Below are 24,895 nucleotides of genomic sequence, written 5' to 3'. Positions count from 1 at the left end.
CTTCCAGTGTGTCTCAGAGGAGAGCCTGGAGAAGCTTCCAGAACTTCTGTATGGTGCCTGGTAGAGTGTCCAGGGCAGGAACTCAGGCTGAACTCCAGTCCTGAACACCACACTGGGTGACCCCAGGTATGTCACGTGCCTTCTCTGGGGCTCAATTCTCTGTAAAGATAAATAAAATAATAAATAAGTAAACCAGTGGTTTTGTACCCTTTGAATATGAGGGCCCCCCTTTTTTTATTGTTAAAAAGTGTCCCAACCTCTTATATGACATTAATTGTACCTTCAACCACCAGTTGACGAGAAAGCGTAATATGAATTCAGAAATGTTTTCAGATGAATTTGGGTTGTGTTATTCATCTGAATATCTATGCCCAAATGACTCTTATGTTAATCACAAGAGCCTCCATTTACACTTGGAAGATTTGTGTGAGACTATTTATTTGATTGGCTTGCAGCAATGACCATAGTTAAACTGTATATGACTTTTTATATGCCAGGCAGTGTTCTAAGAGCTTAACATAGTCTTTCAGTAATCGTCACAAGTATCTTGTGAGGTAGATACAATTAAGATACCCATTTTACAGATGAAAAAACTGAGCCATGGAAATATTAGGTACTTTGCCCTTGTCATACAGTAGTGAGTGGATAGAACTGGAATTTGGCTGAGCGGTCTGGCTTCAAAGCCCATAGCCTTAACCTCTATGTCATAATAATGTTTTAACAGTAGCTAATATATTTTGAATGGCTACTCTGTGCTAGGTGTGCACTTGCATTATCTTTTTCTGTACTCCCCACAACCCACGACACAGGGACACAGGACACACAATACATACAGTAAATTGAAGAGCTGGGATTTGAAGCCAGACAGATTGACTCCCAGGCCAGCTTCAACCACAGTATTCTGCCCCCTGATAAGCTGTAACTGTCAATATTTCATTGATAATAATATTACCCAGCACCCAGGTCTGAGAAGTGCTAATGGCGGGGCAGTCATCAACATGAGGGGCAGGACTCTCCTGGGCTCCTCACCCCAGAGGCCCTCATGCCCATGGGGGTTGGCTGGGTTGGCCTCAGCCTGAGTGCCCCTGGAGCTCAGAGCAACCTAGAGAACAGCACCTCCCCTTCCTGTTTCTCCTGAAAAGCTAGAAGCCATGGCCCCACCTGGGAGAACTGACAGACCAGCCACAGGATTCCATGGCCGTGCGGGCAGGGAAGAACAGAAGAGCCGAGGAATTGGACGCTTTGCCAGAGAAAAGCCTCTGTAGGTGGCCAGGAGGGGATTTGGGGGCAGTTTTTATGGCAAATGAAGATGACCAGGGAGAGGACAGATCCACCTTGCCCAGCCAAGGATGGGCCTGCAAAGTGGCGGCCAAGCCAAGTCCAGAACAAAATGTACCCATGAAAACCCCAGACGAGGAAGGTAACTTCTGTATGGCACTAAGCGCCCTGTGTGATTGTTGATACTGTTACTAGCGCCGACGTGGGTGACGTGGAAAGCTCATCTGTGACTGAGGTCCGTGGTGTATTTTCATATGTGTAGTACACTGCCTTCTCAGCAAATGCCATAAACATGAAAAACACCTTTCCGAAGAACACTCTGGTCTTGTAGGAGGCCAGGTTGTTGATCAAGGACTCGGCCTAATTTTAATAGATATGACTACTCATGTCTATCAGATAAGAAGATAGGACATAGGTATGACCTATATAGGATAAAGTTGTCAAATGCATACAGATAAATAAAGTTCAGGTGATGCAGCAATGATTTACATCCATTTCTTTAAAAAAATTATATAAAAAATAAAAAAAATACTTACACTTCCACAGCTGAACGTGATCAGACCCTATGACCCAACAATTCTCCTAGTTAACTGGTCAATAGAAATGTGTCCACATGGCACCAAAAGACATGTCAAGAATCTTCAAAGCAGCACTATTCACGATAGCCCCAAACTCGGAACAGTTCAGATGTCTAACAACAGTGGAATGGAGAAATAAATGGTGGTGCATATAAATGTATTTATAAACGTATAAATAATGATATGAAACACTGCAGCCATGAGAATGAAGGAATTACAACCATGCACAATGACGTGGATCAGACAGGCAGACATGATGTTGAGAGAAAGAAGCCAGACATAAAGCATAAATACCACATCATTGCAATTATATAAGATTAATCAGGCAAAATTAATCTATAGTGTTAAAGGTTGGGATCACAGTGACCTTTGCCAGGAGGTTGGTGATTGGAAGGAGGCACGAGGGGCCTTTGGAAGTTCAGGTAATGCTCTGTTTCTTTATTTGGTGCTGATTCCATGGGTGCGCTTTCTTTGTGAGAATCCATCCAGCTGTTTATTTACAATTCGTGTCCTTTATGTGTGTTATGCCTCAATAAAAAACTTACATAACAACCCTTGTGCTTATTATAAAAGATCAAATAATATAAAAATGTGGACAGCGCAAGGTAAAAGCCTTCCAACACCTTTCCCCAATCTTACTTCTCAGAGGTAAACACTGTTTAACGGTTTGCTGCAAAACTTTTCAGACATTTTTCCATTCGTGTAGCATTTTTAAAAATCAAATTACCATGTCATGGTGAACTATTTGGATGTCACTGCTTTGTACTTTCTGCCTTATTTTTAATGCAGCAAATCAAGAATTAAAGCCATCTTGATGTCATGGGAAAATGAAGTCTCGGTATCAGCCTGATCTAGGTTCAAACCTTGTCTTGTCCCTATGTTAGCTGTATGTCCTCAGGCAGGGTTAGCCTCTGAAACCTCAGTGCTCTCATTTGTAAAGCGGGAATAATAGTCCTTGTCTTCAAAGGTTGTAGTGAGGATTAAGATGATGTCTAGACAGAGCTTAGCACTATGGCTAACACATAGAAGGTGTCAGGATACAGTGGTACTATTAAAAAAATATATTAGTGGTAGCTACTGTGTATTGAGTGCTTATTATGGGCCAGACATTGTTCTAAACTCTACAAATGAAATCTCATTTAATCCAGCAACAAATGAGGTTGACCCTATTATAAATTTTATTTGATAAATGAGGAAACTGAAGCAATGGAGAGTGTAACTGCCCAAGGTTATGTGTTTAGTGAATGGTTAGGATTTGGGTTATGGGTGGTTGTTATTGGGGCTGTTTAAAAGCACACGGGATTCACTGGGACTTGTATAGGGACCTTTGAGAGACTGATGACTTCTTGATCAATTAGTCAAAGTATTCTACTTTGCTATCTGCTTTTTAATTATATTCCTACCTAAGAAATGATAGTCTTTCAGACTAAGAGCAATAAGTCTCTTTGATCGGCCACCCCTTAGCGTTAATAGCTTCCTTTTGCAGCGAGTGCGAAGTGAAGCTGGATTACAGCATAGCTCAGCTACTTGGACCTGAACTACTTCATTGCCTCATTTTCTTAAGCAAATGGTTATGGAGTAACCAAGAACATTTTGAAACATTCTTAGGGTTTTCAAGCCAACTGCATAAGCTCATACAGCTTCTCTTTCTATAATGTGGCTTCAAAGTCTGTGCCATAGCCTGGGCCCACAAACAAACTGAGTCAGAAGTCTGACCAAGGAGAGTTCAAATTCCGCATCTAAGTGGCATACCGCAGGGGCGGGGCTCTGCTTTGTCATCCAGCTCAGAGTCGTTTAAATTTATACCTAAATAGGGACTTCCCTGGTGGCGCAGTGGTTAAGAACCCGCCTGCCAATGCAGGGGACATGGGTTCGAGCCCTGGTCTGGGAAGATCCCACATGCCGCGGAGCAACGAAGCTGGTGCACCACATCTACTGAGCCTGTGCTCTAGAGCGCACTAAGCCACAAATACTGAGCTCGCGTGCCACAACTACTGAAGCCCATGCACCTAGATCCTGTGCTCCGCAACAAGAGAAGCCACCTCAATGAGAAGCCTGCGCACCGCAATGAAGAGTAGGCCCCGCCCGCCGCGACTAGAGAAAGCCCGCACGCAGCAACGAAGACCCAATGCAGCCAAAAATAAATAAATAAAATTAAAAAAAAAATTTATACCTAAATACTTGGACACAGCCATTAGTTTGAAGGAGGTTGTCCCTAAAGGTGCATGGCACTGAGATTGAACGTGAATTCCAAATTTCTTTATTCTAGTCTTGTTTGTATAATGTTAAAAATTATTAAGTTATCATTATTTAATATTAATACACCCAACTTGTAAGGTGATTTATAGCACCAAAATACATGGCTACAAAATTTCAAACAAAACACACACCATAAGATGTAACAAAAAATTGGGGTCTTCCCTGGTGGCGCAGTGGTTCAGAATCCACCTGCCAATGCAGGGGACACGGGTTCGAGCCCTGGTCCAGGAGGATCCCACATGCCGCGGAGCAACTAAGCCCGTGCGCCACAACTACTGAGCCCGTGTACCACAACTGCTGAAGCCTGTGCGCCTGGAGCCTGTGCTCCGCAATGGGAGAAGCTACCACAATTAGAAGCCCTCAGCAACTAGAGAAAGCTCGCGCACAGCCACGGAAGACGCAACGCAGCCAATCAATCAATAAATTAAAAATTTGGAACATAGAAGAAGAAAGAGATGTGCCAGGACCTTTCAATGAGGTGGTTTCTGTAATTGCATACTATATTTAGCTGTGAGTTTTCTGGTGGAGGCAAAATAGGAACCATGTTAAGTTATTTAGGCATCTGGAATGAAATAACTTCTGCAGTACTCCATTTGCATTCAAGGATGTTGACCAGTGGTGTAGGGGATTTTTTTTTCTTTGTTTTGGTAAGAGATAGGAAAATACTATCCTAATGGATGTTTCTTTTCTTTTTTTTTTTTGGCCTCGCCCCACAGACGGCATGTGGGATCTTAGTTCCTACCGGGGACGGAACCCCTACCTGCTGCAGTGGAAGCGCAGAGTCTTAACCACTGGACCTTCAGGGAAGTCCCTGGATGTTTCTTTTAAGGGCCTTTTATGCATTTTAATAGAATGTAAGCCTTGAAGTTGTCTCTGGAGGCGCTGAGATCTTAGATTCTAAGTATTTTTTGTTTACCTGGTTAACTTCGTTCAGGGAGACCTTTGGGGGAAAAGGCTGGTCAGCATCTCCCTTGATGTTCCCAAACCTAGTGAGCATCAGAATCTTCCGGGAAGCTTTAAAATATAAAGATTCCTGGGTCACACTGTGTAGACCAGAGGTCCCCAACCCCCGGTCCTCAGACCAGTATCTGTCTTCAGTCTGTTAGGAACCGGGCCGCACAGCAGGATGTGAGCCTCATCTGCCGCTCCCCATCGCTCGCATTACTGCCCGAACCAACCCCGCCCACCCTATCTGTGGAAAAATTGTCTTCCACGAAACCGGTCCCTGGTGCCAAAAAGGTTGGGGACCGATGGTGTAGACTCCCCTCAGTAGATCTGAAGTGGGATGTAGAGATCTATTTATATTTTTAAAACCTGAGGGGATCTGCCGACCAACTTGTTTGGGAACCATTGCCTCATCCTTGCCAATGTCATTTCCCCCTGAGTTATTGGCGAGCTAGGTCAATTTCTGGTCTGAAGTTTAGATGCCAATTCCAAGGGTCAAGGTTAACAACATTCTGTGAACATTCAGGAAATTGACCTGTATTCCTGTCTGCAGAATAAAGTCAGAGAACCTTTGAACAGGGACAGTTTTTCCCTTGCGGGTGTGGGGTGAGGCTGCTTCAGAACTGTTTAAACTGTTTGACAAGTATTTGGTTAAAACCCCCATCTCTGTCAAAAGAGTGGCAATATAATTTATCATCCAGACTGAAACACACTGTTGAAAATGACATGGGGTGCTTTTGATAATTAAGCTGGGAAAATCTGTTACCATCCTGGGCAAACCAGGGTGTCTTGTAGTCCTAGTCATAAAACATTTCTGCATATAATTTTTTAACTAAGTCAGTGGTCACAAGCACATTTGCATGAAGGGGTTCGGAGACAACATAAAAGAGTTTTGACTCGAGGGTGAGGTAGTGGAAAAATTAACAGCTGCAAGAAAGATGCTAAATGGCAGCTGGTCCCAGGTTTCTGTGTTGGGGGCAGTAGAGCATGGTGAGAACTGACAAAATGGAGAGTGTCTGCCTCAGCTAAAGGGGGCAGAGTAATTCAAATTTTGAAAAGCCAAGATTGTAGACTGGATTCATTTCATGGGCCTCCTCCAGCTTTCAATCTTGAGCTTAGGGAGTTAAAGGAACCCAATCTGGCTGTCAATCAAATACGTAATTTTAAGTAGAAGTGCCTTTGGACAAGTCCTCTAGGGGAAGCCAGCCTTAGAATGGCTGTCCTAGAGGCTGAATTGTCGACCCCTCGAATGGGTCTGCTTCTCTCAACTGCCATTAGGGAATATCTGACAAATACAGTCACCTTAATCTCAACAGAGCTAGGGCTCATTGGTTGTTTCTTGGCAGTAACTGGGCAGTTGAGTCAGAGGCTATGTTTAAACTCCTTTGTTGTTCCCCATTGTTTTCCAGATAAAGTACAGTCTTGTTAAAAAGAAAATGACAGAACTCTTACAGCCTGGTCTATTTTTACATCTCCAGACTCCTCCCCTTCCTCTCCCTTCACTTCCTGTGTTTTATCTGTGCCAGTCCACGTGCTATTCCAGGAAATTGCCATGCTCTTTTCTGCCTCCTGTAGTGCCTTTGCACAGGTTTAAGCAATGCCTCCTCCATGGAGCCTTCCCTGATTTCACCTTTAGGCTCCCATTGCCTCTTTACTTGTTTCTAGCATCAGCTGTTGTACATACCTGTCTGCCCCAGGAGATTGTGAACTTGACAGTGTGCTCTGCCTGAATCATTTCAGGTAATCCTCACAACAGCCTTTCGATGCCTGGACTGTTATCACCCCTGTTTCATAGGTGAGAAGAGTGAGGCACACAGAGGTGAAACATCCCACCCAAGGGTACTTACCTCACAAGCACCAGAAACGGGACTTGAACCCTGGTCATCTAACTTCAGTAGCCACATCTTAATAAGCTACACTGTCTTTGAGAATGGACTTAAGGAATGTCTATCTGATGAGTGAATGAATGAAAGAGGTAACAGAGGAGGGATAAAATAGGTATATGCCATAATATGGGGGAAGAAAGTCATCTTTTCATTTGCTGTGGCCAGAGGGTATGCATCCAGTTTTGTATAAAAGCAATATTTAGTTATTGAGATGTAAATTGAAGAAAGTGGGAGAGCCACATCATAGTCCTATTCTGCGCCATTTAGAAATGACATTCTGTGAACCTTCTTTTGTGTTTAGAAGTCTGACGGCAGTGCACAGGCTTTAATGATGCAGTATAGGATGGATGTACAGATTGGACTCTGAGCAAAGTGTCTGCCTGCGGGGGCAAAGGGTGAGAGAGGCATGAGTGAATTCTGCAGAAGACGGCAGATTGTTCATTAGTGGAAATTGTGCCTAACCCCATTTATTCTCAGGCATCAAGAGTTGTGTGATCAAGTTGTATGGTCCCTGGGGAAGAAAGCTGGAAGAGGGTTTTTGAGAACGTCCATTGAACAAATTAATGGGCCTGTCCCTTTGGAGGAGAGTATAGGACTTCTGTTCTAGAAACTGAAGCTGATTCCATTCTGAGCCGGTTCTGATGGAATCTGACGGTCAGGAGGAAATCAGAACAGACAGTGGGGCGTGCTGGGTTAGGTGGACGGACCTCGGAGCCCCAGAGCCCGCCACTCACCAGCTGTCAACCCGTTCCTCCACTTCCTTCTCCATGAAGATGCAAATAATGTTGGCTACCTGATAGTATCTCAGGAGGACTGGGAAATTCTACCCTTGCCAAACAAACTGTGTTTGACACATGATTAACACTCATTAACTGATAAATACTGCTATGATTGTGATGAATAGTTAGTGTGCAGTAAGGTTTGGAGTCCTCCATTCATGATGGGAACTAACCAGAGTTGGAGACACAGGCCTTCTGTCCTGAGGGCTTTTCAGTTCTGACTTGAGTATCTTATAAGGGGAGGAGTTACTGGCCCCCAGCTCAGCACAGACCAATGGAGATGGTTGTCTGATGGATGGCGAGTGGCACCCAGGCCTTTGGCAGGAGTTTGCGACACTCCAGTTCCCTGTGTTGAAGGCCACAACAGATGAGTCTGCTCAATTCTGGATTTCTCTTTGGCTCTGACAGTGGGGTTTGGAGCCTCTGCTTGTGGCATTGTGGTAAAGCAGAAGGGGAATGGAATTTGGAATGAGGGAATCTGGTTTCAAGTTTAGGCTCCAACCTTTAGCTGTGTGAACTTGAGTCAGTCACAGCTTTTCTGAGTTTCAATTTCCTCATCTGAAAAATTATATGTTGGTGGTGAGGTCATCATCATTATTATCTCAACTAGGAGAATGTTTGTGAAAGAGCTTTGTAAAACGCAAATCCCATAATTTGTTTAAATCCATTTTCCCCCCAGAAATAGACAGCTCATAAAAGAATGCGGACTTTATTTATATGTGATTCCATCTGAGCCCCACCTAATGATGTTGTCTTATAACTTTCTGAGATTTCCTTTGGCTCCCCATTAATTTGGCTTAAAAAATAAATCAGACCAAAAGATAGGATGGCCAGGCCTTGATTACTCAGACTCAGGGCTCTTAAGACTGGTTCTAACTTGTCCAGGATCTGTTGGGATGTACTTAGCAGAAATGCCTCACCTCCAAGACAGTTGGAACCAAATGCTGGAAATTCCAGAGTTCTTAGCAGCTGAGCATATGAAAGTAAAAGGAAATTTCTATTTTCATTTTCTCAGGCTTTTTGCCCCCCACTGCCCCCATCTCCTCATTTTAGTTTTGTGAGTGGTCCCAGTCCAGGATAGCAATGCTGGGGAAAGTGATTATTTGATTCCTTTTGAAATAGTCATTTTTTTAAAGGATGGAACGAAGCAGCATGATTACATATTTAACAACCGCTAGATATTTTGGATTCAGTCACTCATTGGACAAATATTTATTGAGCACCTACTATGTGCCAGTCACTGCTAGGCACTGGGGATACCACAGTGCATAAGGCAAACAAATCCTGCTCTCCCACACCTTACTGTTTAGTAGGCTCAAGCATTATGTAAACAAACCCACAGAATAGATTTACAAACCTAACTGACAAGTGCCGTGAAGAAGAGAGTGTATAAAAATGTTGACGGGGTGGGGGGGGCAGGGGGAAGGTTGACAAGGGATCTAACTTATTTTTATTTTATTTTTTTGCGGTACGCAGGCCTCTCACTGTCGTGGCCTCTCCCGTTGCGGAGCACAGGCTCCGGACGCGCAGGCTTAGCGGCCATGGCTCACGGGCCCAGTCGCTCCGCGGCATATGGGATCTTCCCTGACCGGGGCGCAAACCCATGTCCCCTGCATCGGCAGGCGGACTCTCAACCACTACGCCACCAGGGAAGCCCAAGGGATGTGACTTAGATTGGAGGATGCAGGAAAGTCTTCTGTGAGAAGGGTCATTTAAGCCAAGAAGTTAATCAGGTAGTGGCTGCAGCAGGTGCTAAGGCCCTGAAGCAGGAAAGAAGGCAGGAAGGCCCCTGTAGCTAGAGCTTAGTAGGGGAATGGCACAGTCCTGAGGAACCTCATTAGTGATTCCGGATTTTATCCAAGGGGACTTCTTTTTAAGACCATGAGAGTTGGTCCTGATAAATAAGTTCAATCAGGCTGTTCTCCCTGGAGACAGAGTTTGCCAACCCAGAACCACGGCTCATCCCAAATGAAGTGATGCTTAGGGCCATTTGTAAAACAAGGGGTCTGTGTTGTTCTTTAGAAAAAGCAAAATATACATGAAGTCACACCAGGTGAGTCTCCTCGGGAAGACGGGCAGAAAATGAGAGGAAGTTGTCTTTATGGCACGTACTGGGTGACTCAGAACTAACTCCCCGAAGTCAAATGAAAGGAGTGTGGCCTACGCTCGCCTGTATAAAATATCTTTTCCCAGTGGCTGCATTAGAAGAAGATCCGAACCTTGGATTGGGGACTTTTGTTTTCTAAAGGCCAGATCTCTGGTAAACAGATGATGGGAACGCCAGAAAGGAAGGTTAGGAGGTCAGGATCTCTGCACTGGTTTCCACATCCTGCTACATTCCAGGAGAGTTTTGCCTGATAAAGTCATAGCATGTCTGAACCGGAAGGAACCTCAAGGATCAAGTCATCCACCCCTTGTTTTGTGGGGATAGGGCACTGATGGGGGGGATGGCCATGACAGCAGCCACCATACTAGCCCACCTCAGAAGGGTCAGTGTTTTCCGTTTGGCGGAAACTGGCTGCTGAAAACTGCATCAGACACGGAGGCTCAGGACATAAGCCTTGTGTCCTGATTTGATGTCTTGAAAGGCCTCTTACCTGTGGTTCAGCCTGACGGAGACCCTCAAATGTTCATAGGATCTTCTTCACTGGGCTCCCAGGGGCCAAGGGCCTTCTCCAAGGTGAGGCCAGAGCCCTGTGGGTGCTGGGAGTCTGGGCGTACTCTGCTCCTGGAGGGCTTGGACTTCTCATCAAGGAAGGTCTCTTAATGTCAAAGTCATGGACTGACCTTGGGATGATGGTCCTATTTTTAGTATACCTTGGTTTAGAAAATACCTAATAGGAAAAATCATCTCTGAGGTTAGTACTACTTCAAAATGAGTTCATACTTTGGTCATCACGATAGCGTCTATTCACTTGAAAGATAGTTGGACATCTCCACGTGAAGCTTGATGTTTATTCAGGTCACGTGTAACGCTCACTAGGCAGATGAATTTGATGACCCACTGTGGTCATTGGCTGGCTTCCCCCAAGCATGGGTTGCCCATAAATTTGGAACCACTGGTTTTAGAAGCACTGGCCTGTAAATCAGCCACCCAAAGGGGCTAAACCCTAATAGTCAGTTTCCTGGCTGGGAGGAAATGAACCAGTATAAACCTATACTATTGTATTTTAAAATATTCTTTGTTGCTTTTTTCAATTACAAAAGTAATTCAAGCTCATTGTATAAACCAAAAACATTACAGCAATGTAATACTGTGAAGTTTGGTATGCAGTATCCCAATATTTTTGTGTGTAAATAGCATATTAATTGTTAAGATTTTTATAGAAATAGGATGTTTCTGTACATAATGTTCTCTAAGTGTGTGTTTTTTTTAAATTGGTGACTTATTTTAGGGAAGCAGCAAGAGACAGTGGGAAGAACATTGGGTCTGCTTTAGGGTATGAGTCCTGGCTCTGATTACACTATTGATAGTTGGATGACTAGTAATACAGTAATGTTTCCGTTGGGTGATCCCAGGTAAGTCACAGATCTTTCTAAACCTCAGTTTCTTGGTGTCTAAAATGGGGACCAATATAGGGTCGGATACTTGCCTTCCTTTTTCACAAGGTTATTGTAAGGATCCAATGAGATGGTATATAGAAAAGAACTCATTGTAAACCACGATGTATTACATAACTATAAAGGATCATTATTACTGAAACTTACGATTTTAGCCTTCTTTCCTTCTTAAATGCTTTGATCCACATTAGTGAATACTTAATCCAGTGGTAATTTACTCAGTGGTTTCCTTGGAGACAGATGGTAACTAAGCCAGCTCTCCTCTCCTTTTTTCCAGGTCACTCCCGGAAGCAAGGCTGCTACAGCTAATTTATGTGTTGGAGATGTAATCACAGCCATCGATGGGGAAAATACCAGCAATATGACACACTTGGAAGCTCAGAACAAAATCAAGGGCTGCACAGACAACATGACTCTCACAGTAACCAGGTGAGGCCCGTGGAAACACTCGCTCATTTCTGGTTGCCTGGAAGCTGCTTGTGGACAGGGACTACTTCACCTATTTCAGGATCCCCTACCCACCCAGCTCAGTGCCTTGTATGGTGTAGGCAGGCAGAGGTCTGTGGAACTGAAATTTCAGGTTGCTCATTTTCCTCTCTAATTTTCACAGTGCTCTTCATAGTATGGGCATCTTTCTCTAAGATATTTGCATTTTCATTTGACCTAACACAACTAACCAAAATTTTGAGGTAGCGAAATCAGTATAATGAAAAGAAAACCATCTTGTACACTTCAGAGCCCTACCCCCATGGGAGGTGCACTATTACTATCCCCTCAAAAGCACATTCATCCCTCATTCTTGTCTCCATTTCTATCTCAGTCCACATCTTCTCCTTCAAGACATTCATTCATTACAGATTAATTGATTTTTTTGATCCATTTACCAACACATTGAATAGCTCCATCTTGTATATATCTGGCCTTGTGCTGGGCACTCTGAAAATAAAAAGATAAGTACAAATATTCTTTACCCGTAAGAGTGAAAAAATGCTACACTAATGAAAACTGAGACAAGACCTAGAGAGTTGCTGTGTGAATGGTACAAGGAAATCCTTTCCAAGCTCAGAAAAGGAGGCATCACTTTTGTTTGGTCCACATACACTTCACAAACAAGTTGGTTATCTGGTCTGGATCGGGAACGCTGGATGAGATAGAGGAGCTTGTTCCGTCCTGAGCAGAGGTGGGGCGGCATCAGGCATGCCCAGGAGCATGGAGGAGGCCGGGGTGGCTGGGTCAGCGGTACAGAGCGCAGTGGGGGAGGATGAGGCTGGAAGAATGACAGCAGCTTGGGAAATCCCTCAGGGCTGAGCGCACACAGCCATCAGACATGATGTCATGAGGTTGGTGCTTCCGAAAATCACACTGATAGCAAAATGGAGGGGAAGGCGCGGGCAGAGTGCTAGTTCAGAGGCTAGCAGTCGGGCAAGAGGGGACACTTTCCCACTCCGTGTTTAGTATATTTTATTTATTTAGCATGCATGAAACAGCAGCTTTGTCAATCTGTTGCAGATCTGAACAGAAAATCTGGTCTCCTCTGGTGACAGAGGAAGGGAAACGTCACCCATACAAGATGAATTTAGCCTCTGAACCCCAAGTAAGTACTTGCCCACCATGGCCCTTGCTGTCAGCACCCAGAGGCCTTTCTGCTTTTGACACCGCTAGGCACACTCCCGTTTTTCCTGCCCTGGAGGCAGGGGATAGGACGCAGGGGGAGGGCCCTCCGCTGACACTGCTGGGACCTGGCTCTTGTTTGGTTCTTCCCGTAAGGGAACTGTGGGAGGAAGGGGCTGGAAAACCCCAGGGCAGTGACGCCAGGGCCTTGGCTGGACACAGCGGGTAGGAAGGGGATACGGGAAGCGTGTGGAAGCTTTCCTGTGCAGAACAGGGTGGCAGAACCATGGCAAAATAGGGGTGCTGACTCAGCTCATTATGGATTGCAGATGCAAATGAATCATGCCAGGGACAAAAAGAAGGCCTAGAGCCTAGAGGAACTACAAGGAAATTTAGTAGTAAACCCAGACATACCCCGCCCCACCCCGGGTCCCAGGTCCCGGGTCCCGGGTCCTACTGCCTGGTTTCCAAGAGCCTTAGGATGGGAATCTCTAATTTTCTTACAGTGAGATCTTAAAATTACTAAAATAAAGTGGTAGTTCATATTGGAAAATGTGATAGGGAGTCAATGCACAATTTGTTGGCCAAATAGAATTTCCTGGATGGGAGACTGTCCTGAGATCCCATATTTGTACATAATAGATTATAAGCGATTGTATTTCTTCTTTAACTACATCTCCTAAACTATCTACAATGAATGGGTAGTCTTTAGAAACAAGGGGAGAAACGTAGAGAAGAATGTTTAGAACATCTTTGTAAAATTCCTCACTCCTGATACGCTACTCTTTTTTTGTTTGTTTTGTTTTTTTTCTGATATGCTACTTTTCACAAAGTGTGTCTCTCGGATAAATTAATGAGTTGTTAGTAGGTAAGTCAATAATGGCTTTTGAAAACTCCTTTTAGACTGGTTTGTGGTTGTTATACATTTAGCCCCAATTGAAGATTTGAACTTTAATTTTTTTTTTCTAAATTTGGGACACTTTCATTTTTATGGTGTATTGAGGTATAATCAAAAGATAACATATAGCTCGTTACCTTTTATACCTAAAACAGAAACTTGTATGAAATTGAACTCACTGGGTACATTAGTGTGGGTAAATTGAGTGGTTGTATGTGAATGGTTATTTTCTCAAATGTCTTCCATTAAACTGTCAGAAATGCAGTCACAGAAAATTTTTCCCATTAATAAAAATAATATTTAGTCCTAAGAGTCACTTTAAGGATCATTTTGCATCTGGCATGTCAAAACTGACATGACCATATTATTCTGTACAGCCCCTCTAAGGAAAGTTCATGAAATGGCATTCAGTCTATAAACTGGCAGTTGTGCAAACTAATTTAAAACATGCCACAGTCAATTCCAATTTCCTAGGGAGTTCTCAGCCACTTCATTAGATTTACTATAAATGTTGTTTTAATGTGTTAAGGCCTTATATGTTTTATAATATGTAAGGAATGATTTTGTTTTAATGTGGTCTATCTAAAATCCTAGTTTCCACTTCAGTAAGGCAATGCTTACATTTTAGTTATACTTTTTGTATGTATTATACTTGAATTTTCATCTTAAACATATAATCTGAGTACCTATATTAATCTTTTGAAGGTAGTTTTCTTCAGATTAAAAAAAAAATCTCCAACACTTTAACATCTAAATTGACTATACATTTCTTTTGATTCCAGTAATTCTTTGTTCATATGAAAAACTTCCCACCTCTCATTTTTCCAAAATCTTCCACTTCCAGTCATTCTAAAACAGAGGAATGAGTAAGAGCAGAGTTCATCTATAACTAAAGGATTTGTTCATTCATGTAAGGCTAGCCCACACCCCAGCTTATCTGAGGTCAGTGTAGTTACACACCTAGTTTATATTTCCTCATTATTGAGTTTCCTTGGAGACATAAATACAAAGCCCAAACAATGACATCATCCCTTCCAAAAGGCAGGCCCTGAATTAACCGCCTGAATTCTGGAAAGACCAGTATTCACATGGGGTTAGAGATACTCCTTTTATATACAAAACAGATACATTCTTAGGAGATTCTCTATAAAGTAAAAAATCAGAATTTCCAACCTGCATTTTCTACTGACTTCCATTCTAACTGAAAATGTGTTTCTATGGAAGGAGAAGGGAATGACACTGTGACTGTCTGCTGTGTGCTGGGCACTGTGCAATGGCTAAGAAAGAAGTATAACTTGCCCAAAGCCGAGCAGGAAGCAACAGGGAAAAAACTGAGCCAAGACAGAAGTATGAGGGCTCTTCCCTGGTGCTCAGCATCCTAAGATGCTCCTAAGGAATTGCTGTGGGGAAGGAGAGAGGAGGAAAGAATTGCAGTCCTGGCTGCCGCTGTCCACCTGCCCCACAGAGCTGCAGGGTAGCCACTGACGGGGGCCAAAGTCCCAGGCCGCCCTTCGGGAAGTCTGCTGCCATTAATGACCCCTTCTTATTCCTTGGGGTAGTTGTGCCAAGGAACATGCTTAACCATTCTTTGATTACTGCTGAAGTTATTTTCTTAACTAATTATACTTCCCCTCTGATGAACAAGCTGTGTGTACTGAGCTTCTTTCCAACGTGGATAAAGTCAGCTCAACGTAACGTATACAGTAAAACCGCACTGATTCCGACTTGTTGAAGAGGGAGACTATCTGAATCATCATAAACACATTTTCATGTTGTCTTCTAAGTCAGTACACAGTGAATTGAGCTGGTGGTTTTCATCATCGTTTTCTAAGAAAGTGTGAAAGACTTGAAGGTTTAGTGAAGAAAGAGAGAAAAAAAAAAAGGAAGGGCAGTCATTCTGGGCCTGGGTGTTAACAAGGAGTACAGGATTCAGGAGGATTTCTGGGAGACCCAGAAAATAGGACGCACATCGAGTTTAGTAGGCTGCACAGAGTATGCTCTCACCTGCGAGCAGAGTTTGAACCAGAACACCCATGCGAAAAGCATCTTGCTAACTGAGTCATCAGAAAAGCCGTGATCTTTTTCAAAAGGCGAATGTTAGTTTAAAACGTTTTCGGGGGTGTTCTTAAAGTAGCTGCTAGGTGTTGCAGCCGTAGTGATTATCCACCAAGTCCTGGCAGTCCAGTGTGGAGGTGGAGGCGCTTCCTCAAATTACAGAAAGAGGGGAATGAGCACAGGAGGAACTCAAAGTCCTTTCCTGCAGCTCCCCCTGGGCACCGCTCTGTAGCAGGTATCCCCCAGCCTTCCATCTGATCAGCCTTGGCCTTCTCCCACACAAAACACCAGATCAGTCATTCCCCGTTAGCCCCTTCTGCCAGCGCCCTGAGGCTTCTCTGCCTAGTCAGCAGCTGCTTCACTGGTGACACAACCCTCTTATCTTGCTTCTCTAAACCGCTCCTTCCTGGGGAATTCATCTCCACCTTTTATCATCTCCTGCTCCGCACCAAAGTGATGCCAGTTCCTCTCTTCCTGGTACTTAATCCCTCTGGAAATGTGCCCTGAAAAGGGTGTTTCAGCTCTGACTTGGATCCTGACAGCCCAGGGCATCAGGGGGTGTCCTGCCCAGGGGTACCCAGCAGGAGATCAGGCTCTGCTGGGCCTCAGGGAAGAACCAGGAGGCAGAGCTGACGGATGAAACTGCACACGTGCCTGGCTCGTGCAACGTCCTGGGTCTTGCCCCGTGTCAGGTGGGTTTGTCAGAGCCCCTCAGCTAGTTTGGCATTGAGCCAGGGCCATCATAGCCCATTGGAACACCTCTCTCTCCCTGGCACTCAGCCTGTACCGTCCATCAAGGGGTGCATATTGGACACCCCCCTGATTTCTCCTCTGATCTCTGCCCGCAGGAGGTCCTACACATAGGAAGCGCCCACAACCGGAGTGCCATGCCCTTTACCGCCTCACCTGCCTCCAGCCCTGCCCCCAGGGTCATCACAAACCAGTACAACAACCCAGCTGGCCTCTACTCCCCTGAAAACATCTCCAACTTCAACAACGCCTTGGAGTCAAAGACGGCAGCCAGCGGGCAGGAGATGAATGGCAGAGCGTAAGTAGGCCCGTGCAGTCCGCTCTGGGCCAGTCCTGGAAGAGGCTTTTCACGCCAGGACAGGCTCGTGCAGGCAGCGGGGAGAAGGTTCAGCCACTAGCCCTGGGAGAAAAATGCCTACTCTAGCACAGTTCTTTCTGTGTTCATTTTCATCATCTCTAAAAAGGGGGTAATACCACCTGCCTTGTGGGGCTGTTGTAAAATAAGTAACCTGTAAAATGCCAGTACCGTGTCTGACACACCAACTGAGTATTCACCGAGACCTATGTTATTATTATCCTGGTTTCCGTGGTCATCGTCTTCTTCTAAGTGACCATTTTCCTTCCTTGACAGCTCTGCTGCTTCCCAAGAAACTCTTCAGTTTTTATAGTTTGGGCTTTCTGCTTACGATCACCATTTGGTCTGAGCGAGGGAAGAGCACCTGAATGCAGTTTTCGGTGAAGCAGTGTTTGCCTTTTTCCCTCAAGTGGCCCAGTAGAGATAATAGAAAGAAGTCCATGAGGATATAAATGTGTGTCTGTTAGAACAGGTTCAGATCTGGGGCAGAGGTAGAGGTGGGCTTGCCCAGGGGAGAGGAAGGGTTGCAGGTGGCCATGGTGGAGAGGTCTAAGGAAGCATCTTGCTTAGGGCTGGGGAGGCCTGTCGCCTTTGGCCACAGCTGCCTCTAAGTCTTTATCCAAAGGATCCTCTGCATCTTCCCAGCAGAGGGGGCCCAGAGTCGACTCCCTCCCAAACACTTTGAAGATGAATCCAGAAACACTGGGAATCTCACAGCCCATGGTAGAGAACTGGGTTTGATGACAGAGAGTAAGAGATGGGATCAGTTGTCTGTGGTGGAAAACGGGAGGGACTAGGGCACGAGTTACCACCTCACATGCCCAAAGGTGGCAGGGAAGATAAGGACTCAAGGACAGAGCTCTGAGTACAGACAAGGGGGAGCAGAGCAACCCGTGGCGGCTGGACAGTGCATGCCCCATCCAGAGGGGGAACCACTCCTTGGCTCCAGCCAGACACCACATGCAGGCCTGGTATTCCCATTTCTGATGATTCACTTCATCAAACCAGAAGGCAGAGAGCTTTTCATCTGAAATCCCCTGATTTTTAGATGTTGCTGACGGTCAGACTTGTTGGAATATACCATGTGCTCCAAACTTGTCTGATCTCGGAGGGTCTTTTCCTCTTGGAACCCTCAGTTCTTTTTTTTTTTTTAATTGAAGTATAGTTGATTTACAATCTTCTGCTTGGTTCAGGTATTTATATGTATAAAGTGATTCGGTTTTTTATATGTATATATATATATATATTTTTAGATGCTTTTCCATTATAGGTTATTACGAGACACTGAATATAGTTCCCTGTGCTATACAGTAAACCTTTGTTGTTTATTTATTTTATATATGGTGGTGTGTATCTGTTCTGTACTCTTAATTTATCCCTCCCCCCTTCCCCTTTTGTAACCATAAATTTGTTTTCTATATCTGTGACTTTCTGTTTTGTAAATAGATTCATTTGTATTATTTTTCAGATTCCACATGTGATATCATATAATATGTCTGACTTACTTCACTTAGTATGATATTATCTAGGTCCATCCATGTTGCTGCAAATGGCACTATTTCATTCTTTTTTATGGTTAAGTAATATTCAGGGGTGTGTGTGCGTGCATGCGTGCATGCGTGTGTGTATCACATCTTCTTAAACCAAACGCCTGTTGATGGGCACTTGGGTTGTTTCCATGTCTTGGCTATTGTAAATAGTGCTGCAGTGAACACTGGGGTACATGTATCTTTTCAAATTAGAGTTTTCATCTTTTCTAGATATATGCCCAGGAGTGGGATTGCTGGACCATATGGTAGCTCTATTTTTAGTTTTTTAAGGAACCTCCACTGTTCTCCATAGTGGCTACACTAATTTACATTCCCACCAACAGTGTAGGAGGGTTCTCTTCACACCCTCTGCAGCATTTGTTCTTTGTAGACTTTTTTTTTTTTACTTTACTTATTTTTGGCTGCATTGGGTCTGTTTGTTGTTGGGTCTTCATTGCTGCATGCGGGCTTTCTCTAGTTGCGGCGAGTGGGGTCTACTCTTCATTGCGGTGCACAGGCTTCTCATTGTGGTGGCTTCTCTTGTTGCAGAGCTCGGGCTCTAGAGCACAGGCTTCAGTAGTTGTGGCACATGGGCTTAGTTGCTCTGTGGCATGTGGGATCTTCCTGGACCAGGGCTTGAACCCATGTCCCCTGCATTGGCACCAGGGAAGTCCCTCTTTGTAGACTTTTTGATGATGGCCATTCTGCCTGGTGTGAGGTGATGCTTCATTGTAGTTTTGATTTGCATTTCTCTAATTAACGATGTTAAACATCCATTCATGTGCCTGTTGGCCATATGTATGCTGTCTTTGGAGAAATGTCTATTTAGGTCTTCTGCCCATTTTTTTTTTTTTAAAGGTACACTTTATTTTTTATTATTATTTTTTTAAAGTAGTTATGTATTCAGTATTTTTATTTATTTATTTTTGACTGTGCTGGGTCCTCGTTTCTGCACGAGGGCCCTCTCTAGTTGCGGCAAGCGGGGGCCACTCTTTTTTTTTTTTTTTTTTTGTGGTACGCGGGCCTCTCACTGTTGTGGCCTCTCCCGCTGCGGAGCACAGGCTCCGGACGCGCAGGCCCAGCGGCCATGGCTCACGGGCCCAGCCGCTCCGCGGCATGTGGGATCTTCCCGGACCTGGGCACGAACCCGTGTCCCCTGCATCGGCAGGTGGACTCTCAACCACTGCGCCAACAGGGAAGCCCTTCTGCCCATTTTTTGAGCTGTTTGCATATTTTGGAAAGTAACCCCTTGTCAGTCGTATTGCTTGCAAATACGTTCTCCCAGTCTGTAGGTTTATCTTTTTGTTTCATTTAGGGTTGGAATCCTCAGTTCTTATACTAGCTCTGAAGCCAATTTTGCTGTTCAATTTCTTCTCAATTCACCTTTAACAAGACTCTGCCCAGCTGTTAGGGTGATTAAACGGCAAACCCACTGCTGCAGATGTAGGTTAGGACAGGTTAAGGCACAAGAGGTTCCAAACTACTTAAATGTTTGGAAAGAGCTATTGTGGGGAGCCCCTTGATCATACTGTGCACACAGTCCTTCTCTCCGAAAAAGAGAGGCAGGTGTTTTGGGCACTGCTGCACGCAGGTCCCTGTGCCCAGCACTGAGAGGGCCTTGCAATTTCCTTTTGAGCTTCGCAGGGCCTAGCAGGGGAGACTTTCTGCCGTGTGACTTTGGCTTTACAAGATGTTAAAGGTCACCAGCATTTATTGTAGTAACGAATAGTAGTAGTAAAGGGGCTACTAATGCTTCTTCGTCCTTCAATTCTGAGTCCTGCCAGGCCCTACTGGCTTGAGATGATGAGGATGCCCTTCACGGTGACTGTGGGGGCCTATGGGGTACCTGAGAAAGAGCGCCATGCTGGGGCCCCCTAAGCTTTCCACGGACACACCCCGAAGGGAAGCTTTCTCCCAAGCAGCTCAGTGGGGAGTTCAGTGGTGGAAACACCGAGAGCCGTGATCCCCATTCTTTGCTGCTTTTGTACTGGGGGAGGCTGAGAACGTGACCCTCTTTTACTGTCCCAGAGTGGAATGTTCCATGATCTGGATTTAATAACCCAGGAAATGACACATCCTTAATTGAAAGGCTGCTATGCATTGGCAGAAATATGTGCCAGGGAGGTATTTTTAGTATGGCCTTGGCCGTTATTCTTTAATTAATGTCTTCTTTCTTCTCTCCTGCTCCCCGCCTGTTCCCTCCCTCCAGTCTGAAACGATTCAATCTCTACTGTCTGGACACTGCGAGCCTTTCCTGCCTCCTGTGGCAGACTTTCTTGGCTACAGCAGCCTCTGAGTCTTTATCACAAGTCTCCGTCCAGATTTTCTCAGCAGAGGGGTCCCAGCTCCTGCTCTATCCCAAACTCTCTGAGGATGAATCCAGCAACAGTGGGAATACCGGCAACCCCTGGCGGAGGAAATGCCCTGTGCGTGGGTCTCTGCTTACTGGTCTGTTCCTAGAGAGGCCACTTGTGCATATCAGTGAAGGAAGATTCTCGTGCAAACCCAGCAGCTACCAGGTCATGTTGCCGCTCTGTCAGCAGAAGTCACAAGCGCTCACCCGCCACTGTTTAGTCTGTGAAATTCGCTGAGGTTACAGAATTGGCTCACTTCATACTTTGCATCTGAGGTCATCACGGATACCCTGGGGCGCACTCTCAGTTTCTTTGTCGCATGCCCTTCAAAGCAGCCTGGTGTGTGTGTGGCCGTCTGTCTTGTAGGATTTCCCAGGGCCCCATCCCCGTCAGACAGGAACACAGACAGCGTTGCCACTGCCAAATTCAACGGGGAAGACAGGCAAGGAGGTGCCTGCCATCTGCCTCCTGTTCTCCCAGCACACACGGTTGAGTGGGAGGGCCTCTGGGTCAGTTCAGCTTAACAGTCATTTACCGAGTGCCTACTGTGTACCAAGTGGGTGGAGGAAATGTGTCTCTGATCAGCAGAAAGCTTTCACCTGCCCTCTGACCCCCTTCCACTGAGTTTAGGGGCTCTGGTCATTTTCTGGTGATTTGGGGCCTGGATTTCATTATATATGTGATACTGCTTGATACTTTCTTAAAGGTGCAGGCTTCATAGATAGAGGGGCCTGAGCCTGAATTCCAGCTCTGCCTCATGCTAGCTGTGGGACCTTGGGCAAACCACGTAACTTCTGAAACTCAGTCTCTTCATCTATAACGCAGATAATACGAACTACCTCACCACCAGGTTATTGAGAAATTTCAATGCGATGTGCAAAAACTATCATCCAGCCTGGGGCCTGGCCTCTGGTGGTGCTCGGTAAACGCTACTTGTTACTGATTTCAGCACGCATAAGGAGCTCCATACCCATCACTTCTCAGTACTTGGGGCTCCAGAGGGCGGAAGCACGTAGACAAATGTCATGGAGAAGATTTTGCTGTAACTTAGGGTAAGTTTCTTTCTTTCCCAGCACTGTAGCTTAAGTTCAGCCAACCAGTACAATTGATTACCTTCCTGATGGAGTGGTATTCATGGAATAAGCAGCTGGGCTCCCGTAGCCACCACAATAGTCCCAAGATACTAGCTCTTCCAATTTGTGCTCTCAGGGGATCCCCCCATAAACTCATGAGGCAGATTTCTAAGCAGGTGCAGTGGAAATAAAGGGAAGCATTCATTGTTCTTTGTTCAGCTGATACCAGAGGGATTATATTAGCCCTGACGCACTGGAGCTTGGTCAGAAGAAAACCTCCATCATGAAGGTGGCTGCTTGCCCCTCTAACTAAACTTGCCCACAGCCCACAGAGAACTGGTCTGGGGGTCTGGATGTTCCTCCCTCTTCTCCTGGTGCCCAAAATTACTCCTCTGGTTTCTTATTAGATCCAACATCTAGGCCTTTGAAGATTAAAACTTAGGGAACACTCTGACCAGGCTCCCCTTCCAAAAATGATTACATAGGGTTTCTCAGAATTGCATATTTGGTGAACACTGGGGTAATGAGGTTGGGGCAGCTCAGACATGAACAGTTTTTCTGAGTCAGCCTACATCCTTTCTCCCCACCTACATAAAAATCACATACTAAAATCTCCTCTACATCATTTCTAGTTAGTGTCTAGCCTCCATCATTTGGAGAAAATTTGTCTTAAACTTAACTAAACTTTGTAGATTCATATTGCCCTTATAGGGAACAAAACAGAGAAATCCCCTATAACTTTCACCCAGTTTCCATCAATGGTAACATCCTGAAAACCATAAGCATGAAATCAAAACTAGAATATTGACATTTATATGGCCAAGATAAAGAACATTTCTATCACCACAGAAATTCCTCAGGTTTGCCTTTTATAGCCACATCCACTTCCCTCCCACCCCTGCACCCCACTTTACCCCTGGCAACCCACTAAGCTGCTCTCCATTTCTGCAATTTTATTATTTCAAGAATGTTATTAATGGAATCACACAGTATGTAACTTTCGGAGATTGACTGTTTTTACTCAGAATCATTCACTGGAGGTTTATCTGATTTTAGTTAGGTTGTTTTAGGTACCAGTAGTTCCTTTTTTTCTGTTCTAAAGATATATATTTTTTTAATTGTGGTAAAAAAACACATAGCTTAGGGCTTCCCTGGTGGCGCAGTGGTTGAGAGTCCGCCTGCTGATGCAGGGGACACGGGTTCGTGCCCCGGTCCGGGAAGATCCCACATGCCGCGGAGCGGCTGGGCCCCTGAGCCATGGCCGCTGAGCCTGCGCGTCCAGAGCCTGTGCTCCGCAACGAGAGAGGCCACAACAGTGAGAGGCCCGCATACCGCAAAAACAAAACAAAACAAAACACATAGTTTAAAATACACCATCTTAACCATTTTTCAGTATAAAGTGCAGTAGTGGTAACTACATACATATTCTTGTACAGCAGATCTCTAGAAATGTTTTGTCTTGGAAAACAGAAACTCTCCACCCATTGAACTACTCCACTTTCCCTCCTCCCTCCAGCCCTTGGCAACCACCATTCTATTTTCTGCTTCTAAGAGTGACTACTTTAGACACCTCATATGAGTGGAATCATGCAGTATTTGTCTTTCTGTCACTGGCTTCTTTCCCTTAGCATAATGTCCTCAAGGTTCTGGGACAGGATTTTTTTTTAAAGGCTGAATAATATCCATTATCTGAATATACTACATTTTCTTTATCCATTTATCTGTCAGTGGACATTTAGGTTACTTCCACCTCTCAGCTATTTATTGTAAACAATGCTGCAGTGAACATGAGTATGCAAATATTTCTATGAGAGCCTGATTTTTATTCTTCTGGATATATACCCAGAGGTGGGATTGCTGGATCATACAGTAGTTCTATTTTTAATTTTTTGAGTGATCTCCATAGTGTTTTCCATAGTGCTGTACCATTTTACATTCCCACCAACAGTGCACAGGGTTTCAGTTTTTCCATCCTCATCAACACTTGTTATTTTCTGGTTTTTTGTTTTGTTTTGGTTTTTGGTAGCATCTATCCTAATGGGTGTAAGGTGATATGTCTCATGGCTTTGATTTGTGTTTCCCTGATGAATAGTGATGTTGACCATCTTTTCACATGGTTGTTGGCCATTGTGTATCTTTTTGGAGAAATGTCAGTTCAAGTCCTTTGCCCATTTAAAAAACCTGGTTATTTGGGGGTTTTTTTGTTGTGGAATTGTAGGAATTCTTTATATATTCTGGACATTAACTTCTTAACAGATACATGGTTTGCAAGTATTTTCTCCCATTCTGTAGATTGCCTTTTCACTGTTGATTGTTTCCTTTGTTATGTAGAAGCTTTTTAGTTTAATGTAGTCCCACTTGATTTTGATCCCTGTGCTTTTGCTGTCATATTCAAGAAATCATTGCCAAGACTAATGCCATGAAGCTTTTCCCTGTTTTCTTCTAGGAGTTTTATGGTCTCAGGTCTTACAATAAGTCTTCAATTCATTTTTAGTTGATTTTTGTATATGGTGAGATAAAGGTCCAATTTCATTCTTTTGTACACAGATACCCAGCTTTCTCAATACCACTTAATGAAGAGAATATCCTTTCTGCATTGTGTATCCTTAGGACCCTCATCAAAGATCATTTGACCTTATATGCCAGGGTTTATTTCTGGGCTGCATATTCTGTTCCTTCAGTCTATATGTCTGTATTTATGCAAGTGCCATACTGTTTTGGTTACTGTAGTTTTGCAGTATGGTCTCCTCTCCATCCCACCCCCCACACCTGTTTGTTTGTTTTGGCCCTGCCATGCCGCCTGTGGGATCTTACTTCCCTGACCAGGGATCAAACCCATGCCCCCTGCATTGGAAGTGTGGAATCTTAACCACTGGACTGCCAGGAAAGTCCCCTCTACTATGTTTTGACGTCAGGAAGTGTAATACCTCTGGTCTTATTTTTCTTCTTTAATATTTCTTTGGCTATTTGGGGTTCTTTGAGAT

General features: G+C 44.5%; 1 protein-coding gene across 1 annotated transcript in view; it reads left to right on the top strand.

The window, feature by feature from the left end:
* PDLIM1 (PDZ and LIM domain 1) overlaps positions 1-24,895 on the top strand; it is a 45,992-nt gene that overhangs the window by 4,442 nt on the left and 16,655 nt on the right. Inside the window, exons 2-4 of the mRNA XM_004268369.2 lie at positions 11,564-11,715; positions 12,796-12,880; positions 16,699-16,898. Of these exons, the coding sequence (XP_004268417.1) occupies positions 11,564-11,715; positions 12,796-12,880; positions 16,699-16,898 (437 nt within the window). The remainder of the gene's footprint in view (positions 1-11,563; positions 11,716-12,795; positions 12,881-16,698; positions 16,899-24,895) is intronic.

The sequence above is a fragment of the Orcinus orca genome, chromosome 14 (genome assembly GCF_937001465.1).
Source record: "Orcinus orca chromosome 14, mOrcOrc1.1, whole genome shotgun sequence".
Lineage (NCBI taxonomy): Eukaryota > Metazoa > Chordata > Mammalia > Artiodactyla > Delphinidae > Orcinus > Orcinus orca.
This window is presented reverse-complemented; position numbering and strand designations above follow the sequence as displayed.